Here is a 24,000-nt window from a genome sequence, read left to right as displayed (position 1 = left end):
AATGTTTGTATTAACGCATGTTTGTCCCATTTAATAAACTTAATCAGAACCCAGCTAACCAGGATATATGGGTGATTCAAGTGCGTAGCTCTATAACATTTAAAAATTTAGGCATACATTATTTGCTTTTCTCAATAAAGTTATTTTTGGTAATAAATGTCTTTGTTTAAATAATCAAATTTAACTAAATTAAAAATAATAGTAGACATAATATCACCATATTATTCAGCCACATCATATAAAATAAACCTGATTATGTCCCCTACCGCAACTTTCGGCCTTTTTATACTTAAATAATAATAATTGAGGGTTAATGCACGTTTTTCGTGCATTAACATCTACAAAAACACGAGGACGCACGCAAAGTTCGAGGTCGCAGGGTGGGGAATTTCATGAGTCCAAAGGCTTCTGCAGATGTTAATGCATGAAAAAAATGTGATTACGCCTGTTTCGGTAACTTATTCCAGCTAATTCACAAGGCGCCCTGTGTCACATATATTAAAACACGTGTCACAACGACACAGGTTCTCGTGATTAAAATATTCGTTTATTTATGTTTTCTTCTCCGTTGATGTAATGTTAACGCGCAGTTTTTTATGCAAGAATAATGTATGATGTACACATAACCAAAGACAATTGATTTTATTGGGAAGATATTTCATCCACGTATCAACATTTTTCTATTTGACTCTTTGTTTTACAAATATGTTTTACTGCCAATATGTCGAGTGTTGATAGCAAATGGCTATTATGAGTGGTATATAGCAAGAAGACGCACATACAGCTAAAAGACATGTGAAAATGAGAGTTCCAAATCTATAATGACAATGCATATATGCACAAAACTTATTCTTTGCATTTCCTTTTCTCCCATACATATTCGCCTTCCTTTGTTTAAAATAATTATTTTCTGCAAACCATTCCAACCATTTAATTATTTCGTATCTATAATTATTTGCTGATCCATAGTACTTTCAGTGCTTTGATTTAAAAGGCTACGCACAGGTTCATCAGATAAACGATTGCTACTGTTTCTTATCTAAATAAAATAAATAAAATAAAAGTTTTATTGGTGAAAGTCGCTCGTTTGGTATTGTTAAAAGCTTAAACTGCAAGCAATGTGCACTGTGGAAAAGGTTAATGTTTAGATAGGCGAGTTGTGTATATTACAATTATTTTAGATTCTAATGCATTAGAACAAAACAATGAACTGGGAGCTGTTAACGGCGTTATTATGTAGTTTTGGATTTGTAAAAGAGATGCGACCGTCAGAGGCGTTTCTCACATTATACCTGACAGGTGAATGGAAAAATCTTACAATAGAGCAGGTGTCAAATGAGATATACCCATGGTGGACATATTCATATCTGATATGGCTAGTACCCGTCTTCTTACTCACTGATTTTCTCCGGTACAAACCAGTTTTGATCATTGACGGTGCTGCTGCGATTGGAACATGGGCTCTTTTACTCTGGGCACAGGGAGTTGTCGCTATGAAGTTTGTGGAAGTTTTATATGGACTATTTACCGCCGGGGAAGTAGCATATTACTCATATTTGTATGTAGAAGTGCCGAAAGAGCACTTTAAGAAAATATCCAGTTTTACACGAGCAGCTACATTGGTTGGTAAATTCTTGTCTTTTCTTCTGGCTCAGTTTTTATATTCTTTTCATGTTATGGACTTTTATGATCTTCACGTGTTTTCATTTGTCAGCGTTTGCATCGCGTTTGTGATACCGTTATTATTGCCTTGGCCAAAACATTCAGAAATATTTCATAGAAAACAATACAAATATGCTAAAGATCCAAATGAGAACAATGGTAATGTAAATAATTCGAATTTTGAAACTTCAAAAAGTCCCAATATTCAAGAATGTGGGACGAAAAGTGAAGGTGTTGACGATCATGTTAAAGACAAAAGTACCATGAATGTATACGATGGAGGTAACAGGTGTAGAAATGGCTTTGTCTTTATGTGGTCCGAACTAAGAGATGTATACAGGAACAGGGTTGTATTAGTGTGGTCTGTGTGGTGGGCTATAGCATCCTGTGGAAACTTCCAAGTTCTGAATTATGTCCAGAATCTGTGGGCAGTTATATCAGTCAAAGATAGTCCGGGAGAAGAGCAAGATGTTTACAATGGGGCCGTTGAAGCCGCATCGACACTACTTGGTAACTTTTACATATATGATCTACCGTCATCACATAGAATTAAGACAAAGTTCTTATAGTTCCTAACCAAACTTTAGTACTTGTACACGTATTATTAGTAAGCCATAATACTATTGTGAACATCCATTTCCTTTTTGATAATTATGTTCATATTTTAATAGATAAGAAAGAGTAAATATAAATCCAACTCCAAAATGCAATTGAGTATGAGAACAGTCAATTGTTACGACCGTCTAAGCATATTGCTTATTTTCAGGCAGTATTACTGTCCTGACTGTTGGGTTTGTACCAGTCAACTGGTCAAGACGGGCCGAGTTGTTTATGGGTTTGGTATGTGCCGGAAATGCAGCCTTCCTTGTTGTAATGGCACACACAAGTAGTATCTGGGTAGCTTATGCAATGTACGTGCTCTTCCGCACATCCTATGTTACAGTCGTTACCATAGCAACGTAAGTACATGCCTTCTTAACTCGACTATATTTTTCTATGATTCGTTCAAATAAGATGACTTGTTAATTTTTCCACAATACATTATACACATCTCACATAATAATTAGGTCTACATTCACTTGTTTATATTTGTTAATACATGTTGACCTTCACCTGCGTCTTTCAGGGCACAAATTGCTCAGAGTTTGGTTAAACAGAGGTATGGGTTAACATTCGGATGTAATATGTTCGCTTCTCTGGTTCTTGAGTCCATACTAACTGTTATAGTGGTAGACAAAGCAGGGCTTGGAGCAGGTGTTGTTGATCAGGTGAGTGAACCTTACTTCATGTTTCTTATTTCAACTAACTCCAAAGTGATAAAGATGGAAGGTGTATTGTGATTCTCTATCGATGTTAATATTCTTTTTTCATTTTTATGACTGAAATAGTGTTGAAAACATTTTCGAGTAACATATTCACGGAGGAGAAACTGTTACACGAAGGAGCAAGGAGTTATCATAAGAACTTCATCCTTCGTGAAACAGTTCCTCCCCCGTGATACTATAAATGTTTTGTAAGTTGTTCAACAAATTTTCTTATTCAGAGCACAAGCATAGTCACATATACTTTATATTTCAGTTTACAGTATATGGAGGGTATTTTGGCGTCATTTCTATGTTGTTCTTACTTGCTGCTGTTTACCGCTGTAATAGACCACATGAATCAGTTGATCTTGACACACCAGACGCTTGATTTATGAATGAGTATATCAAGAGAGCTTTAAGTACTTTAATAAAATGTTGACAAGTTTCAAGTTCTTGTCGTATATTTTAAATTGCACATTTTTATTCTGTACCTAAAATAATATGTCTGGCTTTTTAACTTTTGAAAAATATGAGTCAATAATTAAAGCTTCTAAAAGACATTTTTAAACTACATTGTGTTTTAAATATACATTTTATTTAGAATAAACTTGCATTCAGATCTGAAATTACCCTGAAGAAAAGACTAATTAACTTTCCAAAACATGTATGTGACTGTCATATTGCTAAGACAGTACACATAATTAAAATAATACATTCCGAATAATGAAATAAAGAAATTTCGGTTCTATCAATTACAAGGTCCGTCTTTCTCGCAGTATCCTGTCTCAGATGATACAGTAGACGAGAACCTAGATTTCTGGTCAACAGCATCGAAAAATGTGGGCAATGTTCTCCGCCAAAACTCCAGCTCACGTACATACATGAAGTTCTGGACGGAATCTTCCTCAAAGTCTACTGTCAGATATTCTTGAGATTCTGGTGTATAGATAGGCCATACATTGCCAGCAGGAACAATCATGGGTTCATTTGGGTTTCTGTAATATAAAATCATATACCTCATTACTTCTAAATACATGATTACACCTTCATGAATAATAAAGTGTGTTAATTTTATACATCGTTCACTTTATTACCAGCGAGGATGAAATTACAGAAGTTGAACATTTTATTTACTAAAGATGTTCTTAGCGGTTTAAAAGTGTTTATAGCACAAGAAATATGTCTTTTTATGTCTTTTCTGACGCACTTTAAGTACTGAATATTTCATTCATTACTTACAGTCAATATATTTGTTAAACGTCAATTTTTTTAGTAATATTGATATCTAAACAATATCATGTTTTTATATCAGCTGTGTTGAACTATGCTACAGTCCTTCCATAACATTTGCAAAATCAACTCCAGCTGGGATATCATGTTTATAATTAATCTTACCTTCTTTATCTGATATCAAAGTGTTAAAGTGCAAAAATAAATCATAAATACCCGGTTTTAGCAAAGTTTGACCAATACGTCATGATCTTCAACGACAGCTGCTGTTCTTCCATTGTCGGTTTGTATGTTGATATACCAAGTATCTTGTTGTACCGGAAGTTGTAACCGAACACAGGACCAAGCTCATCCCCATGATTTGATTGCTTGACCCAGCTTGGAGTAGGATAAATGTGTCCTTTAACGCGTGCACGGAAGTTATACATGTAACTTCCCGCGTTCGTTCCATTCACGTGAAGTTGACTTAATTCCATTGCTGGAACATTTGAAAAATACGTCACTGTAGAAGCGAATTAATTGGTCTCGTATTGTATTAGGGTCATCAGGGTTTGTCCAGTCTGTGTATTCAAATAAAAGTAATTGTTTGAGTGGCACCTGTTACTGTTCGATTAAAACTAAAAGGCTAACGCAGCAGCTGCCGGCATCACAACATTGTTCATCTCTTCCCGTGTAACTTTAAAGCTGTCTACATCTAGCGGGTTTTGCGTGCATGATAGTAAACACTGCACCTTCAGCAGCGTTTATTCCATTCATGAAAATAATTGACCTGAAAAATTCTACTTCTTCCAGCACTTCAGTTCTTGCTTCTTGATATAGATCAATCGGACGTCTCTTAATAAACTCGCCATCAACACTTGGATTCAACGTGACCTTGACCGACCCACCGCTGAAGTCCTCTGTGATTGTATCAACAATAACTTTAAGTACTCGTTCTGCAGGCGCTTGCTGTAGACATTGTAACATTTCTAACTTGTTCTCCGTGTTACAGGTCATGTTCCTAGCAAAGTATGTTGCTGGGGTGATATGGTTATACGGTACTGTAAATGGCATCGTTATGCCGCCACTCTCTGCGATAGCAGCTCGGAACCAATCCTTTGTTTCCTGGATATAACGATTGTAAAACAACAGACGTGGAACCAGCAGACTCGCCAAAGAGTGTGTGACACGTGTATTGTCTCCCCAAAAGAAGCTATATTTTCATGAACCCATTTAATGGCAAGATGTTGATCCCCAAAGTCCATAATTTCCTTTGCCATTTTCATCGTCAGTGTCGAGAAAGCCGAATAATCCGAGCCTATAGTTGATGGTAACAACAATAACGTTCCCTACGGCAGCTAACGTCTCCCCGATGTAAGTGTTGCCTGTGCCAAGTGTGAATCCACCACCATGTATAAAAATCATTACTGCATGTCCACTCTCTTGGTCAGATTTCAAACCTGGTGTGTATATATTTAAAAATAAACAATCTTCTGACGAATCTGTTATTTCTTCAAACCAACTAAACTGCAAACAAGCAGCACCAAAGTCCTTTGCCTCGAATGGTTTCTGGAACGGTCCACGTGGTTCTGGCTTTTTGAAGCGTCTTTCATTGACAGGTGGTTTGGCATACGGAATGCCTAAATAACTATCAACACTATACTCGGTCCCTAAAAATTCTCTCGTCTTTCTTAATCCATTGATAGTACCAAACTTCGTGTTTACAGATGGTATGTCACTAGTATAGCAAAATACTATCATGTAAAATCCTACAACACATATTGATATATTCCACATGTTTTAAATGTCGCAGATACGTTATTACTTACAATGTATGCATGTATATGCTTCTTAAAGTGTAGTAGTAAAAATTGGTAATCGTCAAATCAATATTTCAAGTTTGTGTGTACAGGCGGGTATAAATGTACAGGCCAAACAAAGATAAATATTTGTGTAGTGATAGTATGTCAATATATACCTGCACACGTTAATCTTCATGGCATACATGCGTTGTATATATTATTCGTTGTGCAATTAGATCTACATAGAAGATGTCAAATGAGTGTAGATTTAATACTACATTTATAGATCAAGTGGAATAAAATCATATTATGCTCGCCAGAGGCACGTATTCAATGAGTTCAATAAATTTAGTATTGAATCTACACGAATAAATAACATTCTATATAGCACATGTTACGGTTTAAAAAAATTTCTCACCCTGTGACACACATATTTAAAATAAGGAAGATTTAAAGAATTGTATCATCTGAATGTGATAAATGTTACACTATTTTAGATAACTTTTTAGATATTAAGAAGCTGTTTAATTGTCGAAAGTTATATAAAGAATATATATATAATATTTTGAAAAATTCATTTTGGAAAGATGTTTTAGGTGCTTATGAAGAATTTTTAGAAAAAATACCGATTATTTCTATGGAAATGTAAGAAATGCCCCTGTTCTATAACCAATATATTTTGATGGATAGAAAACCTATTTTCATAAAAACATGGTATGATAAAAGTATAAGGGTTTATCAAAGTTATTATGAATGTGAATGGTACTTTCCTCGAATGGAATGAATTGCAAGCAAGATCAAGTATTAAAATAAAACTTTATTTACTACGAGTTAATTATCAGTGCTGTCAAGAAATACAGAAGTATATTAAGTTTAAAGTTATGTGATAATTATAAAAATTGCTTCCTATTCTCCCATTATATTGTAACGATCAAGCCCATCATTTTACGTCCGAAAATAAACCCGTATCCGGAAACTACTCAAGTACTGAAGTAATTAACTCTACTTCATGACATCGACTTTTAATCATCAATACATACACTGCATGCATAGATAACTTCATCCTTTTAATATTTACGATGGTTATATTACTTAAAATAACTTATTTTCTACGTTGTAGCCGTTTTAATGATCAATTAGCCACACGCTGCCAATTTAAACATGGCAGCTGGCACTGGCTAAATTTCTGCCCGCGCGAGCTAGGCAGTGACGTCATCGGAGACGATGACGATACTGCCAAGCAAGCTAGCCACCCAGCGTCCGAGACTATAAATAGCAGCCCGAATCTGCCAAAATTGTCAGTACCTTGGTAGATAACCACCAGACCACACCTATACATTATTGAATATGGATGTATCTCCAGCCACCAGAAAGGTATACAATACTTTGTGCCAGTAATAGTTTATATAGAAGTTTTATATTAAATCATCTAGTTTGGCAGTTTGGCATTATTTTCCATTTGTGATAGATCCTGACTGAAGACCAAGTTTCCATAGCCATATTCTCATATTTTATAGTGATACCCACATACCAGGGTAGAACACCACTGTATTTTGTAGTTACCATTTTAGATACCCCATCAACCCTATAGCATTTCATGGCAATTCCTACCATAAAATTTGTACCTGACCACAGGCAAGACGTGACACCGTATTTGTCAAGCCTTACATTACATCTTATATCATACATAATTCTAGACGTAACAGAAGAATATTCCTGACCTAAGACGAGGAGCCCAAGCCAGAGCCATCCACAGAAAATACTATATACCAATTTTATTGTTTGTGAAATGTATATTTAATAAATTGTAGTGTTAATCTTATTTCAGGTGTCCGTATCTTTTAGTCCTTGTGTCCCTAACTTTCCCTTTTCCATTTACGTGTGTTTGAGAAGAACCCACGTGTCGATATTGAAGTGTGTCCGGGCTATCAGACCCCGGGTACGTTTCAATATGTTGTTAAATAAAGCCTATACTACTTTGTGTTAAAGGTACATCAGACATGTACAATATATACATAAAAATAATGAAATTCCAATTTGTCAGACTAAATGGAACACTTGCTTTCAAATAAGTCAATCTGACTGGAATAAAATACATGTTACTTGCAATTGTTTCAGACAAGACTAACTCATGTATCAACAGCATAAAGTATGCTTGTGAGACTATATAACTCTTATGTTGTATTATTTGGTCCATTATACTGGCAAGACTTCTCACTGTATAACTGATTCCTGAAATATATACATTCAAAGCATTACTCACTTTTAAAAAAAAATTAAAAAATGTTTACACTCATGCGGTTTTAGTTCATTGATAGTATTAAAGCTAATGGCATAATAACTGATTCTATATTGACAGACATATATGTACATGCGGTCACTTAATTCACGTCTGACTGTATGTGCTAGAATTTACACCAGAGATAAGATATGTGTCCTTAATTGTTGTCTTACTTTCGGAATGTGAAACAAGTTTAAATGTAAAACTGGAAATGATTTTTACTTCATTTCGAACAATTTTTTTTTAAATGAGCACTTATATAATATAACTAAACAGGGGGATATATATTTTTGTAGAGTAAATACCAAATGTCTGTTTGACAGTAATAGATTAGTTTAGGCTCTTCCATTCCATTGAAGTTTGTGTGTGATGACAAGGTGTATGCGCCCATGTCGGGGAAATACAGCCATTCTCCAACATCATGTGCTGGTAATAATGTAGAGTCTACAATACAGTCAACACTGTCACATGAAGGTCCCCAGATACTACTTTCATACATGACAGCAGCTACCTCAGTCTACAACATAGTATAACACTGTCTAAAACTTAGTATAACAGACATACCTCTTTATCATGTTCTGTTTATTCTTAATATAAAGTTATGAATATGTTTATTTAAGCTGAAAACGAAATAAAACCATTAGTAGCATACAGCATTTTCTAAGTTCTTGTCCTTGGCCAGTGATAGACAATGTCTTGTTAACTTGTAAGTCTACAGTCACTGTATCAGTGTTGTTTGGAAAGAGAAGGGTTGCTTAGTCCGTCATCTTACCTTAGTAGTCCGAGCGTATATAAGGTTTAAGAACTTCAGAGTAGGGAGTTCGAATGCCCGACACTACTTATTTTTATTGGTTATTTGCTTAATATGAATTTGCAGTTTACTGTGGAAAACTGGTCAGTACGGCTCGAGTATTAAGTTAATGTCGGCTTGGGTAGAACTGAAATTCTGTTAATCTTGCTCAACATGACAGTACAGACAGTTATAATGTTATTCCTACCTTTAAAGATTTTGCCTCATATTTTCTGTAATCTGCAAGTTTACCCAGGAATGACCCGTAAACTCCGTCATTCACATAGTACATTATAGACTTTACAGTCGGATCATTTCTGTTTATGCCAGTCCCTGCATTATATAAACTAGAATTGATATCAATCATACAATATTGCACATCAAACTTTGTGAAGTTTAATTTTGGATCTTACAACAATGTCATGCTATTCACCTGCTTTTTTTCAAAATCAACTTACCAGCTAGCATTTTTAAGTATTTGATAAGCCCTTTTATTTATATTTGTTTAACACTGCTGAATGTATGACAAAGATTAAATTTTCAGAAGCTACGTTCACGATTTGTCTGCAGATATATGACAGTGTTACAATTTACAACATACCTTTATCTTGTTTGTTTGGTCTATGCGGCACAATACGTTTTGCTATGATGTTGACGCCAATAGTAAAAGCGGATGCGACCATGTAGCGTCCCGGCTCGGCTATAACCTCCAAACCTTCCTTATATGGAAAGTGTGTATCTAAGCTGGAGTTTACAACATCAGCTATCTGATTTAAAAACAAAACAAATAATACATTAAACGCTTTATGTCCCCGTATTTCTTATATAAAGTGAAGATTTATATGGTTTGGTTTAAACATGTTTATTTGAGATCGATTGCGAAACAAGTTCTTGCAACTTCTATTAATCTGTTCACTTCCAGAAACCAACCAGTTGTGGTGTCATATAAAGTAACATGGTCGTGACCTGAATAGGGGTTGAGAGGCATACACTTTAACCACTAGGCCACCGCACCCCTTGATTTAAATCATATAAAATGTTGCATAAAAATAATGATGTTGATATTTGACATCTCAAGATGCACGTTAAATTCGTACCTGCTGAAATGTGCTACCAGTATCAAGTTGACCTGGGAAACCACCTCCTATGTCAAGCAGTGTCATATTGAAGCCAAGACCAGCCCCGGTATCAAATACCTGCCTTGATTGCTGTATGGCTGCTGAAAATGCCCTAGAGTCATAACAGTTGCTACCAACGTGAAAACTGAAAGATAATGTTCATTCTTCAGTAAATGTGGAAATACACGAGTCTTAGTAGCTTTTCTTCACTTGTTTAAATTCTGCTGTATTTGATTTATTGTTTAACTACCATCGGCAAGTGTTGACAGTAGGCCTACACTTGAATAATCCTTCAAATTTTATGACGTTTGTTAAAATTTCACACACATACTTTCAACTCTATCTTGTTCATGTTTATTTAAGCATATTGATAAAATAGAAAAATACAGAATCCCTAAAGAAAGCCCAACACTGCAAAATTGAAAAGGTTGCAGGCTCGGTTTGATTGAGCCTGTTCATGGACGGTACTGGAAAGTGCAAGTAACCGTCCACGCCCCCTAGCACCGGCTTACGTAGAATTCAACATTTAAACGTGAAATAGTAAAATTTTGAATTTAGAAACATCCGCAGATGTGTTCATACGGCGGTTATCATGGAACCTTCAATGTGACACTTACGTGCCATTCCATGAAAAGCGGCGTATGGTCCCCAAGTAATAAAAAGCGTGTGCCCTAAACGAGAAAACAATGGGCGGAACTAAATAAAATGGAATTTTGAAAGGGGATCAGAGGTTATGAAGCCTGCGTATCACAGATAAGACGTCAAAAGACAAATTTAAAAAGCAGGCAACATATCCTAAGGGTGATTCAACATTATTCAAGTAGGAATATTGGAACCACCCAACTAGAAAATGCCGAAAAGTTGAAACTAAAAATACCACAAGCACAACAATAATGTCGTGCTGAACGATCTTCAAGGATCGAAAATATAACATAATATAACATAATATAACAATACTTTCAAGTCTACATATGACGCATTTTACCTTACACCGACGACGTTAAGGTTTAGTTCTTTTGCGGTCTCGAGAACTGTGGGAACGTCCAATGGATGACACCCGTACTTACTGCTGAAATCTTGGTTCCCCTTATACTCACTGTCTATCATTATTCTCAAAACTAATCTGTAAACATGAAAATATATCATCATTAGTGCGACTGTCCTAAATAAAATATATTATAGACTGACATCAAATTTAGGCAAAATATATGAATGACATATGATGAAAAGTATTAAACCCCACCTAGCTGTTGGAAATATCTTCTTAACTTTATACAGTTCCTCCACGTTGTCAAACGTCATCTTGTCCACACCTTTCTGTTTCCGCGAACTTCAGCATTGAAGGTTGCTTGCATGGCTGTGCGTATATGACACGTGCTGGTGTTACGCCAATATTGAGAACCTTTTCTATCTCGTGCTGAATTAAAAATGTTTTAGAAATGAAAAAGAGAAATAAATTGTTGGGTTAAATATAGCCTACTTATAAAATGTACATATAGCAATTAATTAAGCTTGTGTTCTATTAAGTGTGACATTTTGGAAACTATAAGGTATATTGGGTCGTTCTCCTGTGCTGTAAGTAGAGCAGTTTTCATCAATTAGCTTTGTTTTTTAAGTGAATATTTAGATTCTGTTGAAAAACAAAAGTCTGATTATTTTGCATTCCAAGATAACCTAAAATACACAAGGATAATCCAGCATGGATCGTGAGTTACCTTACTAGCACAGTCAAATGATGCCCCCAGATCAGCGAGGACCTTTAGTACTGGTAATTCTTCATTGCACTTTACAGCTAAAACAAAACAACAACAAAAACATTCATCACTTTATATGTTACTAGAACAAGAAACTATTGTATATGTATTTATATTTAAAAATACCAGCCGACAGTTCAAACGAGAAAGCTTTGTGGACAAAGTCTAACTTATTCATGATAAGTGATTTTGAATATTGTTGACCAAACTGTTTCACTATAATAATTATGAAATGTGGGTGGTTATGCGGAATGAATGCGTGGCCTTAGACTTACCAACAAATTCTTCTAAACAAATGTGATAATGAGGGTAAAATGCATTATAATCATACCATAAAAAGGTTTAACTCTCGGTATTAGTGTCGTCATTTGTTGATACTTGTGAATTATATCTCCAAGATTACATAAACAAAAATGTCTCTCGCTCTCCTGTAACACAACAATATATTATTCTTAAGAGCAGATAACACTTTTCTGATATTTAGAGACAATTTATAGACAATTTAAAAACTAACTTCCAGTTATTATTTCTAATAAAGTAGACTGCATATTTTAAAGATACCTACTAAGTATACTGAATACCGAACTGACAGTATAAGTGTTTTTTTTCTCCAAGAAAGATTGAAATACAATATCCTTAAAGGGAAAAAATACTTAAGATATCAGTATGGTGCCTCTAACGTAGTGTCCTAGTACAACATTATCTTAGCTCGCTTACTTTATTACAAGCCAGTTGGGTATCAAATGCAGAAATATAGATCAATGTTCCTTCTAAAGATGTATGCATTCTTTAAAATAAATATTATATAATTATATAACAACATCACCTCCTTCCTGGAAATGTGAACTTGCTCGTTTACAAGGTCAGCAGTGCTTGAACTGTTTGTATGTAATGTCACGATCTCGCCTCCAATACTGGCTTGCATTCTTACAAGTTCTTTCTTAAACTATAAATATAAAATATCCGCGAAAATACTTTCAAACGACATGTCATAATACAAACACTATACCATCATATATAAGACATGACATAAAACAGCCACTATATAAAGCATGACATAAAACTACAACTATATAAGACATGGCATAAATCAGCCATTATATAAGATATGACATAAACCTGCACCTATATTAGACATAACATAAAACAGCCATTATATAATATATGATATAACACAGTCACTATATAAGACATAACATAAAACTGCCACTATATTAGACATGACATAGAACTGTCACTATATAAGACATGGCATAGAACTGTTAATCACTATATAAGACAGAACATAAAACTGCCACAACATAAAACATGACATAAACTGCGACTATATAAGACTTGACACAAAACTGCCATTATATAACACGTGACATAAAACAGTCACTATATAAGACATGACATAAAACTGCGACTATATAAGACATAACATAAAACAGTCACTATATAAGACAAGACATAAAACAGCGACTGTATAAGACTTGACATAGAACTATCAGTCACTATATAAAACATGACAAAGAAATGTCACTGTATTAGAAATGACATAGAACTGTCACTGTATAAGACATTACATAAAACTATCACTTTATAAGACATGACATAAAACTGCGACTTTATAAGACATGACATAAAACAGCCACTATATAAGACATGACAAAGAACTGTCACTACATAAAACATAACATAGAACTGTCACTATGTAAAACATGACTTAGAACGGTCATTTTATAACATGACATTATAGAACTTACATTTTATAAGATATGACATAAAACAGCCACTATATAAGACATGACATAAAACTACCACTATATAAAACATGACATAGACCCATATTAGACTCAGCTTGCGCCTCGTCCAGTTCACTTTTGACAGCTGTACTCAACAAATAAAATTACCTCAAAATATAGTTTATTTATCTGATATATCAATGACAAAACTACTAACTGTATGTCAATTATGCTTCATGTTTATCTATACCTGACATTTTTTTACTTTCGTTTTGACATATATTCACTTAGCTCTATATGAATATGCCCGATAAATTACATTTTAAGTAATGACAAAATTTTACGTATTTATATTAACTTTGTTATCACTACTTACGTTATAACGGATGTTAAATCCGGACTTTTTAGACTAATTTGAATCAAGAGAACTACGAGAAACCACCATACTTTAATTAAACGTTACTGATAAATGCACAATGCAAAGTTATATCTGCGTAAGAAAAAATAAAACGTGTTTCCCGTTTGACTAATTCTGATTGGCCATTATAGACAATACGTTTAAATGATCAAATTTCACGTAACAATAGTAAATCTACAAGACTTGCAGCTATTGACATAGCATTGCTGCTCAAGTCTTAAGATACATAATCAGTGTATTAACGCATGTTTGTCTCATTTAATAAACTTAATCCGAACCCAGCTAACCAGGACAGATTTAAAGGTAGCTCAACGAATTGTGCACTTTAGGGCTTTTTATTATATAGAAGATGGTCGCCCTTCGACAGACATCTATGAAATATCAGATTATAAAATCGGTCTGTCTTGCAGTCGAAATATTGAGACTAATTTAAAGGGTGATTCAAGTGCGTAACTCTATTACATGAAGACATACATCATCTGCTATTCTCAATACAGTTATTGTTGGTAACAAATTTCTTTGTTTAAATAATCATATTTAACTAAATTAAAAATCATATTTTGACTTACACTGAGACATAATATCACAATATTATTCAGCCACATCATGTAAAATAAACCTGATTATGTCCCCTACCGCAACTTTCCGCCTTTTTATACTTTGATAATAATAATTGAGGGTTAATGCACGTTTTTCGTGCATTAACATCTGCAAAAACACGAGGACGCACGCAAAGTTCGAGGCCGCAGAGTGGGAGATTTTATGAGTCCAAGGGCTTCTGCAGATGTTAATGCATGAAAAAAATGTGATTAGCGTTGTTCTTGTATAAAAAGTATACGCCTGTTTCGGTAACTCCTTATTCCAGCTAATTAACAAGGCGCCCTGTGTCACATATATTAAAACACGTGTAACAACGACACAGGCTGTCGTGATTTTATTCGTTTAAAGTATATGTTTTCTTCCCCGTTAATGTAATGTTACTGCGCGGTTTTTATGCAAGAATAATGAATGATGTTCACTTCACCAAAGACAAGTGATTAATTGGGCAGATATTTCATCCACGTATCAACATTTTATATTTGACTCTTTATTTTATAGATATGTTTTACTGCCAAGATGTTGAGTGTTGATAGCAAATGGCTAGTATGAGTGGTATTGTCGGATAGGGTATTATACTACGATAATAATGTACAACACGTTGTGTCTGGTTTATACGTCTATTCAAAACTACTAACGCTATACTACAAAACATAGGAAGTGACGTACTCTAACGTCACGCATACGTTGGCGTCATTTAACGGCACATGCATATGAGCGCAATTCCCGACATTCTGGGGGCCGCAAAATGATAAATTTTTAAAATTAATATCAGTTAATTTCATCAAATCTTATAAATAACTCTTTTCTAAAATACATTTAAATAAAAGTCATTGTTTTAAAATAACGCAAATGTCTCTCTCACTCATAATCAATATATCTCATAAAAGTTTATAGTCTATGTTCGCGATATTAATGAAATTTTATCAATTTGACTGCCTATAATGTTTATCGATTTACTCTTTCTCATTTATCTCTAACGGATAAAGTTTAGCAATGGGTCTTGTTGTATGATCACTTCCGGTACGAATCTTTGCTGCTCTGATCAATCCATCGCGACCGGGCATCAATTCGTCTACCACGGCAAGTTTCCAACGTATTCTAGGACATTCCTCGTGCACCTGTACTACGTCACCAACGCGTATCGTCTGCTCGTTATGACCACTCTTTGTATGTCGTTCACGTAATGAAGTCAGATAATCAAATTTCCATTTTTTCCAAAATTTGTTAACTAACACACGCTGAACTCGAAATCGTTTTGTTATGGAACTACTGGTACATATTACCTTCTGTGTGTCGATGTTGTCAGGTAATTCTGTTAACCTCCGACCATGGAGTAAGTGTGAAGGAGTAAGCGGTTCTGGATCTAACGTATCTGACGTTACGTAAGTAAGTGGTCGGTCGTTGAGAATGGCTTCAATCTCGGTAAGTATCGTCTGCAGAACTACGAACGTAACGAATGATCGACCAAGTACTTTCTTTAAAGCTGTCTTAACAAGTCCAATCATTCTCTCCCACCATCCACCAAACCACGGGGCCCGTTTTGGTATAAATCGCCACTCAGTTCCTTTAAAGCCAAGCTGTTCCTTCAATGTTTGTGATTCTAACAAGGACTTTAAAGTGTTCGATGCTGCTTGGAATGTCGTTGCGTTGTCAGATATTATGAGTCTAGGCAGTGACCGTCTGCTAACAAATCGCCGAAATGCTTGCATAAATGTGTCTTCTGAAAGGTCATGCACGAGTTCTATGTGTACAGCTCGGGTGGATGCGCATGTAAACAAGCATACATAAGCCTTTGACTCCCTACCGGTTTCTTCTCGGACATAAAGTGCTCCACTGAAATCTAAACCTGTAACTGTGAATGGTGGTGAGCTTTCAACTCTGAATGCTGGTAACGGTGGTGGATCTGGTACAATGTAGGGTTTAGAATTTACTTTACGACAAGTCGTACATTTTCTGAGTTGTGATTTTACACATTGTCGTATCACAGGAATCCAAAATGTCTGTCGTATGTGGCATATAGTAGCACTAATTCCGGAATGAAGTTGTTTTTCATGTGCATCAAGTATGATTAGTCGTGTCAGAGGATGTTTGGCTGGCAGTAAAATAGGGAATTTTGTATTTTCATCTATAGGTGCATTGTGTATTCTACCACCACATCTGATATAACCATCTTGGTCTAGGTAAAGTCGTAACTGTCGTACCAATGGAAGTCGTGATTTACCAGATTTCAAATTGTTTATCACTTCTTTGTAAGTATTATACTGGCAATGTTGAATCAGCTTCATTTTAGCTTTAAATAGTTCTTGTACGGTGATTGGGCCCGTTGTTCTTGATTCACGTTGTATCATACAATTGTGTATAAATCTCATTACAAATGCTGTAATTCTAACTACCTTTTTATAACTGCTGTATCTATAAATATTTATGACATTGTGTAAGCCATCTTCAGGTGTGTTGGATATATCGTTATTATCCAAAGGTGGTTCTTCGGTTTCTATGGTCTCATTAGATACGGTCGTCATGGTAATAGCCTCTAACTTTTCCCAAAGTGGCCACTGGTTCGGAGAGTTTAACCAGTTTGGACCATTCATCCATAATTTGTTGTCTTTGTACTGGATTGCTGTTATGCCTCGCGTAATAAGATCAGCTGGATTTTGTTGGGTAGGACAGTATTTCCACTTCCGGTTCAATGTTAGTTCTCGGATTTCATTTACTCTATTCTGTATGAATCTCTTCATGGTTTTTGTTGTGTTCAACCAATGTAGTACGATTTGGCTGTCTGACCAAAATATAATTTCCTGTACTTCCATAGCTTGTTGTAGATGATTTGCTATACGAGCGCCTATTACTGCAGCCATAAGCTCCAACTTGGGTAAACTGAGTTTCTTCAACGGTGCAACGCGTGATTTTGCAAAAATGAGTTTTGATTCATGTTTTCTGCACAAGTATGCTACTGCACCATAAGCTTGGATACTGGAATCAACAAAAACATGTAGTACTGTGTCTTCTGTTGTTAAGCATTTGTCGTCTGCTACCGATGAACAAAATATATGTCTGGAGAATCTTGTATTTTGTACAGTGTTGATATCACGTGCAAGTTGGCGCCATTTTTGCTGGATATTATCAGGTAAAATTGTATCCCATGGCAACTTCTCTTTCCACAATTCTTGTAGCAAAATTTTTGCACGTATCAATATCGGACTAAGTAAGCCAAGTGGGTCATATACTCTCGATGTGTACTGTAAAATAGCTCGTTTAGTCACATTATCAAAAATAGGAATGTCTCTATCTGGGTATGATATCTCGTCTGTTTCTGTATACCATAACATGCCTAACACTTTCGTTACCTTATTGTTGTCAAGAACACCTTCTTCTGTAGCGGTTGCTTGCAGCCGGCGATTATTAGATGCCCATGACCTCAAGTTAAAGCCTCCTTGTAACATTAGGTCTCTTGTATCTCGGAAATACCTTAAAACTTCCTCTTCTGTGCGAAAACTTGATAATATGTTGTCTACGTATAGGTCTCGCTTCAAGATTTTACTGACCCAGCTGGTAGCGTTCATGTCTAGATGTTTGAGTAATGTAGCGCTGAGTATAAACGGTGAGCATGTGGCACCAAATAGGACTGATTTAAATCTATATGTTGTTAGCGGGCTGTCAGCATTATCCGGGTTGCTCAACCAAAGGAATCTGGTTACGTCTCTGTCATCTTTATGTAATCGTACATTGAGAAAAGCCTTTTCTATGTCAGTTGAGATTGCATATTTCTCAAGTCTAAACCGAACCATTATGTGTGATAAGTCATTCATTATGGGTGGGGTAGAATCAAGGCAGTCGTTCAAACTAGGTTTATTAGCTGATTCACGGCAACTGCAGTCATACACAATCGAATTGGAGTCGTAGTTGAATCTTTCTTGACTGCATGATGGGGTATATAATGCACTTGGGTCGATATTTCCTCGTTCTCGTCAACCTTTTCTATGAAACCTCGTTGTTCTTGTTCTTGTATTATCTCTGCGTATTTCTGTAAGATACTTGGGTCTCGGCGGAGGCGTTTAATCAAAGATTCTGTTCTTCTTTTTGTCACGTCGTAATTTGTCGGGAGAGTGTCGTGATCCTCTTTCCATGGGAGTTTGGCTTCATATTTACCGTCTGTAAACTTTACACAGTTTTGTTTGTATATCTCTAATGTGTCAGTATAATCGTCTTCTGCGGGGTTTATTCCTAGGGACTCAAGTTTCCAAAATCTGTCAATATCTGTACTCATTACATTCATAACTAAATAACTCTGATTCCTTGGTCCATGCGCTTGAACCGGACCAGACAGTAAGTATCCAATACTAGAACTAACTGCTGTAGGACCATCTCCTCGAATCGTCTCGTTTCCTACGATATTCCAGTACTGGTCAGCTCCGATCAATAACGATATTTCAAAACTGTCTTCATTTATGACTGGATGTGCTAATTTTAATTTTCTTAGGTGGGGTAACGACGTCACGGACTGGGGAATGTGACGTAGTGGGACGGCGATTGTGGGGACGATCATAACTTCCAGGGGTAAATTGTCACCTGCATCGGTCAGTAGATATATGGTCGTAGTGTCTAAATGTCGTAGTTTCTGCGATGAATCTCCAAATGCTGCCAAACTAATGGCACTGCTTCCACGTGGCTGAACCTTTAATCTTTTGGCTAGTTTTTCAGAAATAAAGGATCGCTGTGCCCCTTCATCAAAAAGAATGTTTGCCTGCGCGAACTGTGTCTCAGAACATACTTGAGCGACAGCTGTTTTTAATAAAACGTCTGGTCGGGTTTCGGATCTTGAGTGTAAAACTGTTGCCTGTATTTGAGTGGAGGTATCACTTCCGGTTGAAGGTAGGTTTGTCGGGCAAGTATTTATTTTCGGCCTTGAATCTGGACAATTTTCACATATACTAGTATGGTGTTTTCTTTTACATTTCAAGCATCTGAAGTGTGATCGGCAGTTAATTACTTGGTGATTTTTCAAACAATTAAAACATAAATGCTTCTTTCTTATTATGTCCTTTTTAACCCTCACATCAATTAACTTTGTGCAATCGTTAGCATGGTGATTGCAGTAAATACACTTTCTCTGATCAATAAGCGTTTTGTGCATCCGTCTGTGTATCACGTGACTTCCGGCTTCCGGTTTCCGTCTAGCGCCCGTGAAAAACGACGCTGTAGTTCTATAACCAGCTAAATCATCTGTAGTCTGTCCGGCCTCCATGATATTCAGTTCACGATATAACGCTTTTCGTAAACTTTCTAATGACCACTTATCGCTGCCATTTTCTCGTGCTAAACTCTTGCGAATTTCTGCCGGAAGTTTGTCTATAATGACTGGTACTAAAAGAGTTCCGTACGTATTTTGACACTGACCTAGCGATTCCAATCCGCGAATATAAGCTTCTAATTTGTCGTAATAGTTTCTCATACTGTGTAGAGTATTGCTTGGGGCTGGCAGGTTTAGTAACGCCTGTATATACGCATGAATGATTTTATGACTCTGTCCGAACCTCTCCTTCAGTAAATCGACTGCTTGAATGTAATTTGCATGCGTAAGTGCAAATCCTTGAATAACTTGAGCCGCACTGCCTTCTAGTTGCGTCTTCAAATAATTAAATTTTTGTACTTCTGTAAGATTCGGGTTTTGATGAACAGAGGAATCAAAAGCATCCCAAAAACTTTGCCATTCGAGAATGTCACCACTAAATACAGGTAGCGATAAATTCGGCAGTCTCTGATAAAGCGACGTATTTGAATGAAATGTACTCACATTTTGCAAAGAACTGTTACCATTATTCACGTTATTATTTTCGATTGAAGAACCACTTCTGTCCTCCATCTGGATTTGCGGGTTAGTTGCTTTGCTATAGGCTTGAAGTTCTCTCACCTTTATTTCCAGCGTCAATCCATATTCTTCACTGCTTATTATTTCCTCCTCGATATCCGTTACTTCCGTCAGTTCTATAATCTTTTCGTTTAAGGAATTAATTGTCTCTGCTCCACTGATTATGGCTTCAAGAATTGCGTTAAATTCTATCATTGATGAGTTATCTTTCGCTCGTTCAATCCGTTCAAGCTTTATTTCGATACATCTTCGCTGTCCCTCTCTGACTGATCGCAATTTATCTATCTTCATGTTTTAGTCACGGCACCAATGTCGGATAGGGTATTATACTACGATAATAATGTACAACACGTTGTGTCTGGTTTATACGTCTATTCAAAACTACTAACGCTATACTACAAAACATAGGAAGTGACGTACTCTAACGTCACGCATACGTTGGCGTCATTTAACGGCACATGCATATGAGCGCAATTCCCGACAGGTATATAGCAGGAAGATGCGCATATATCTCTAAACCTTGAGCTAATAGACATGCGCAATGCAATTTCGTAGAGGTCCATATCTATAATGGGACAAACTTTTCTGGAACGCATATACATGTATGCATAATGACCAAAATATTCATGAACATAATATTCGTTCTTTGTTTTACCTTTTCTCCCATACAAATTCGCCTTTCTTTGAAAAAGATTTTTCTTGCAAACCTTTCCCACCATCTAATTATTTCGTATCTATATTTCTTCGCTGATTCACAGTACTGTCAGTGCTTTGATTTAAAAGGCTACGCACAGGTTCATCAGATAAACGATTGCTACTGTTTCTTATCTAAATAAAATAAATAAAATAAAAAGTTTTATTGGTGAAAGTCGCTCGTTTGGTATTGTTAAAAGCTTAAACTTCAAGCAATGTGCACTGAGGAAAGGTTAATGTTTAGATAGGCGAGTTGTGTATATTACAATTATTTTAGATTCTAATGTATTAGAACAAAACAATGAACTGGAAGCTGTTAACGGCGTTATTATGTAGTTTTGGATTTGTAAAAGAGATGCGACCGTCAGAGGCGTTTCTCACAGGTGAATGGAAAAATCTTACAATAGAGCAAGTGTCAAATGAAATATACCCATGATTTTCCAAACGCCGACGCATGTCAGTGGTCCCTCTTCCGATGATAGGTTGAACACCACAAATTTATTCGTTACAAAATACATGCATTTACTTATTAACGAATTGCATGATAGATCTGGTTATCATGTACACTAAACATTTTATGTTTAAATCATAAATCATAAGAGCTTTCCGCGCCATAGGGAGCACCTAATTTCATATTATAAAAAGTTGGTTATTTAGAGCACAAGCATGGTCATATATCGTGTATACTTTATATTTCAGTTTACAGTATATGGAGGATATTTTGGCGTCATTTCTATGCTGTTCTTAATTGCTGCTGTTTACCGCTGCAAAACACCACATGAATCCGTTGATCTTGACACACCAGACGCTTGATTAACGAATGAGTATATCAAGAGAGCTTTAAGTACTTAAATAAATTGTTGACAAGTTTTTGTTCTTGTCGTATATTTGAAATTGCAGATCTGTATTCTGTACCTAAAAGAAAATGTCTGGCTTTCCTAATGTTTGAAAAATAAGAATCAATAAAGCTTCTGAGAGACATATTTAACCTTTCCAGATGTTTCGTCCTTCAATTGTTTGTGTTTTCGTGTTGAATGTAATAAATCAACTTGCTCTTTGTGATATTTGGTGAATGCTATCTAGTGTTGAATACTGTGATAAAGTCACTAGTTTACACAGATAGACACTTGTAACGCAACAACTACGATTATATAATACATGTTAGCATACTAAAGAAGACATGTGCTAATTTAAGCTCAACGGTGGTTGAGATAATCTTAGAAACAAGAACGTGTTTGTTAAACACAAATGCCCCCGGCTCAGATTCATGTCAGTAGCAATATTTCAAAAAATGTTTACCCATTCACTCAGTTATGGACAGAAAAATTGCCAAAATATTGTAAACATAAGTTATATAGCTTGACAAAGTCATGGCATTTTGTAATTGTGAAAAATATAAGTTGCCAAGTCATTGCTCTGACTTGTGAAGTTGAAAAATATTCAACTTCATGCAAGTTATCTTCCTACCAAATATGAAATACATCTGTCAATAAATAAAGGCTGTAAGGGCAAAAGTGTAAACATCTATTTTAAGCACATGTGACCTTGACCAAACTGACCCCTAACTCTATCCAAAAGAAGAATACCATGTAAGTTATCTTCCTACCAAATATAAATACATCTGTCAATAAATAAAGGCTGTATGGGCAAAAGTGTAAAAATCTATTTTTAGCACTGGTGACCTTGACCCAACTGACCCCTTACTCCATCCAAAGGAAGAATACCATGCAAGTTATCTTCCTACCAAATATAAAATACATCTGTCAATAAATAAAAGCTGTATGGGCAAAAGTGTAAAAATCTATTTTTAGCACAAGTGACCTTGACCCACTGATCCCTACCCCAAACAAAAGGATGAATACCATGCAAGTTATCTTCCTACCAAATATAAAATATATCTGTCACTTAATAAAGGCTGTATGAGCAAAAGTGTAAAAATCTATTTTTAGCACTGGTGACCTTGACCCAACTGACCACTACCTCCATCAAAGTTTATGTTTCTATCAATTATAAATAACATCTGTCTATAGAATAAGGTCAATACACCTGTAAAAATCTATTTTTAACATTGGTGACCTTGACATTGGTACCATTGACCTTGACCCAAATGACCCCTAACTACACCCAAAAAAGGAGGACCTCCCTTGGCATGTTTGTATTAAACTTAGACATCAACAAAAAAATAAAGGCTGTATGAGCAAGAATGTTTATATTTATTTTTTAAACCAGCGACCTAGAGACCGCTTACTCCACAAAAAATTAGAGGACCATCAAAGGTATCCACCTACTAAATATGAAAGATATCATTAAAGAAATTAACAGTTAGGAGAAATTTTAAGATAAATCCAACTTGCCGAAATAGGTTAACCAGACAAGGCCCTATTTTCAAAGTGAAAAAAGATAAATAACTGGGAAATATGGATGACACAGTTATATAACTTGGCAATATCATGCACTTTGTATTGATAAGTAAGTGTGGAAATTATAAAGCCATTAGTATAGATAGAACTTAAGATATTTCCAACTTGCCGTTTTAGGTTAACCATTATTCATTTTCTAAGTGCTGAAAAGGGCAATAACTTGGTAAATATGAAAGCCAGAGTTATGTAACTTGCCCAGATCATATACTTTGTGTTGATAAGTAAGTTTTTAAACTTAGAAGCCATTGGTACAGGTAGAACTTATGAAAAATCCAACTTACCGTTCTAGGTTAACCTCGTACGGACAGACGGACAGACAAACGGACCGGACGGACAGACGGACGGACGGTTCA

General features: G+C 35.7%; 3 protein-coding genes across 4 annotated transcripts; 1 reads left to right on the top strand and 2 right to left on the bottom strand.

The window, feature by feature from the left end:
- Nucleotides 1-842: 842 nt before the first annotated feature.
- On the top strand, nucleotides 843-22,216 carry LOC132755593 (thiamine transporter 2-like). 2 transcript variants are annotated; one of them, XM_060746478.1, is made up of 4 exons: nucleotides 843-2,172; nucleotides 2,429-2,621; nucleotides 2,789-2,930; nucleotides 21,927-22,216. In XM_060746478.1, exons 1-4 carry the CDS (start codon nucleotides 1,206-1,208, stop codon nucleotides 22,038-22,040), a joined length of 1,416 nt encoding a protein of 471 aa, XP_060602461.1. In that variant the 5' UTR covers nucleotides 843-1,205; the 3' UTR covers nucleotides 22,041-22,216. The 2 variants fall into 2 exon arrangements, with proteins under 2 accessions (XP_060602461.1, XP_060602462.1); XM_060746479.1 differs by lacking the exon at nucleotides 21,927-22,216 and adding an exon at nucleotides 3,241-3,376.
- Nucleotides 3,377-4,689, bottom strand: LOC132755594 (pyrethroid hydrolase Ces2e-like). The gene is made up of 2 exons (XM_060746480.1): nucleotides 4,413-4,689; nucleotides 3,377-3,961 (listed from the first exon to the last, which is right to left on the bottom strand). Exons 1-2 carry the CDS (start codon nucleotides 4,670-4,672, stop codon nucleotides 3,715-3,717), a joined length of 507 nt encoding a protein of 168 aa, XP_060602463.1. The 5' UTR covers nucleotides 4,673-4,689; the 3' UTR covers nucleotides 3,377-3,714.
- On the bottom strand, nucleotides 6,543-13,071 carry LOC132755592 (ornithine decarboxylase-like). Its single transcript, XM_060746477.1, is given in 11 exon segments — nucleotides 6,543-8,209; nucleotides 8,564-8,775; nucleotides 9,257-9,381; nucleotides 9,650-9,815; nucleotides 10,146-10,311; nucleotides 11,152-11,289; nucleotides 11,410-11,489; nucleotides 11,491-11,583; nucleotides 11,882-11,958; nucleotides 12,252-12,348; nucleotides 12,747-13,071. Coding segments are annotated over 11 exon segments (1,311 nt in total). The 5' UTR covers nucleotides 12,846-13,071; the 3' UTR covers nucleotides 6,543-8,151.
- Nucleotides 22,217-24,000: the final 1,784 nt, after the last annotated feature.

This window comes from Ruditapes philippinarum, unplaced genomic scaffold, assembly GCF_026571515.1.
Source record: "Ruditapes philippinarum isolate M1 unplaced genomic scaffold, ASM2657151v2 ctg728_1_1_1_1, whole genome shotgun sequence".
Classification (NCBI taxonomy): domain Eukaryota; kingdom Metazoa; phylum Mollusca; class Bivalvia; order Venerida; family Veneridae; genus Ruditapes; species Ruditapes philippinarum.
This window is presented reverse-complemented; position numbering and strand designations above follow the sequence as displayed.

Coding starts and splice junctions, on each gene's coding strand:
- LOC132755593 (XM_060746478.1), top strand. CDS start 1,206: ATGAACTGGGAGCTGTTAACGGCGTTATTATGTAGTTTTGGATTTGTA. Junction 2,173..2,428: donor AGCCGCATCGACACTACTTG/GTAACTTTTACA, acceptor GCTTATTTTCAG/GCAGTATTACTGTCCTGACT. Junction 2,931..21,926: donor GAGCAGGTGTTGTTGATCAG/GTGAGTGAACCT, acceptor TTTATATTTCAG/TTTACAGTATATGGAGGATA.
- LOC132755594 (XM_060746480.1), bottom strand. CDS start 4,672: ATGGAATTAAGTCAACTTCACGTGAATGGAACGAACGCGGGAAGTTAC. Junction 3,962..4,412: donor TCAAACTTTGCTAAAACCGG/GTATTTATGATT, acceptor TTTATATTACAG/AAACCCAAATGAACCCATGA.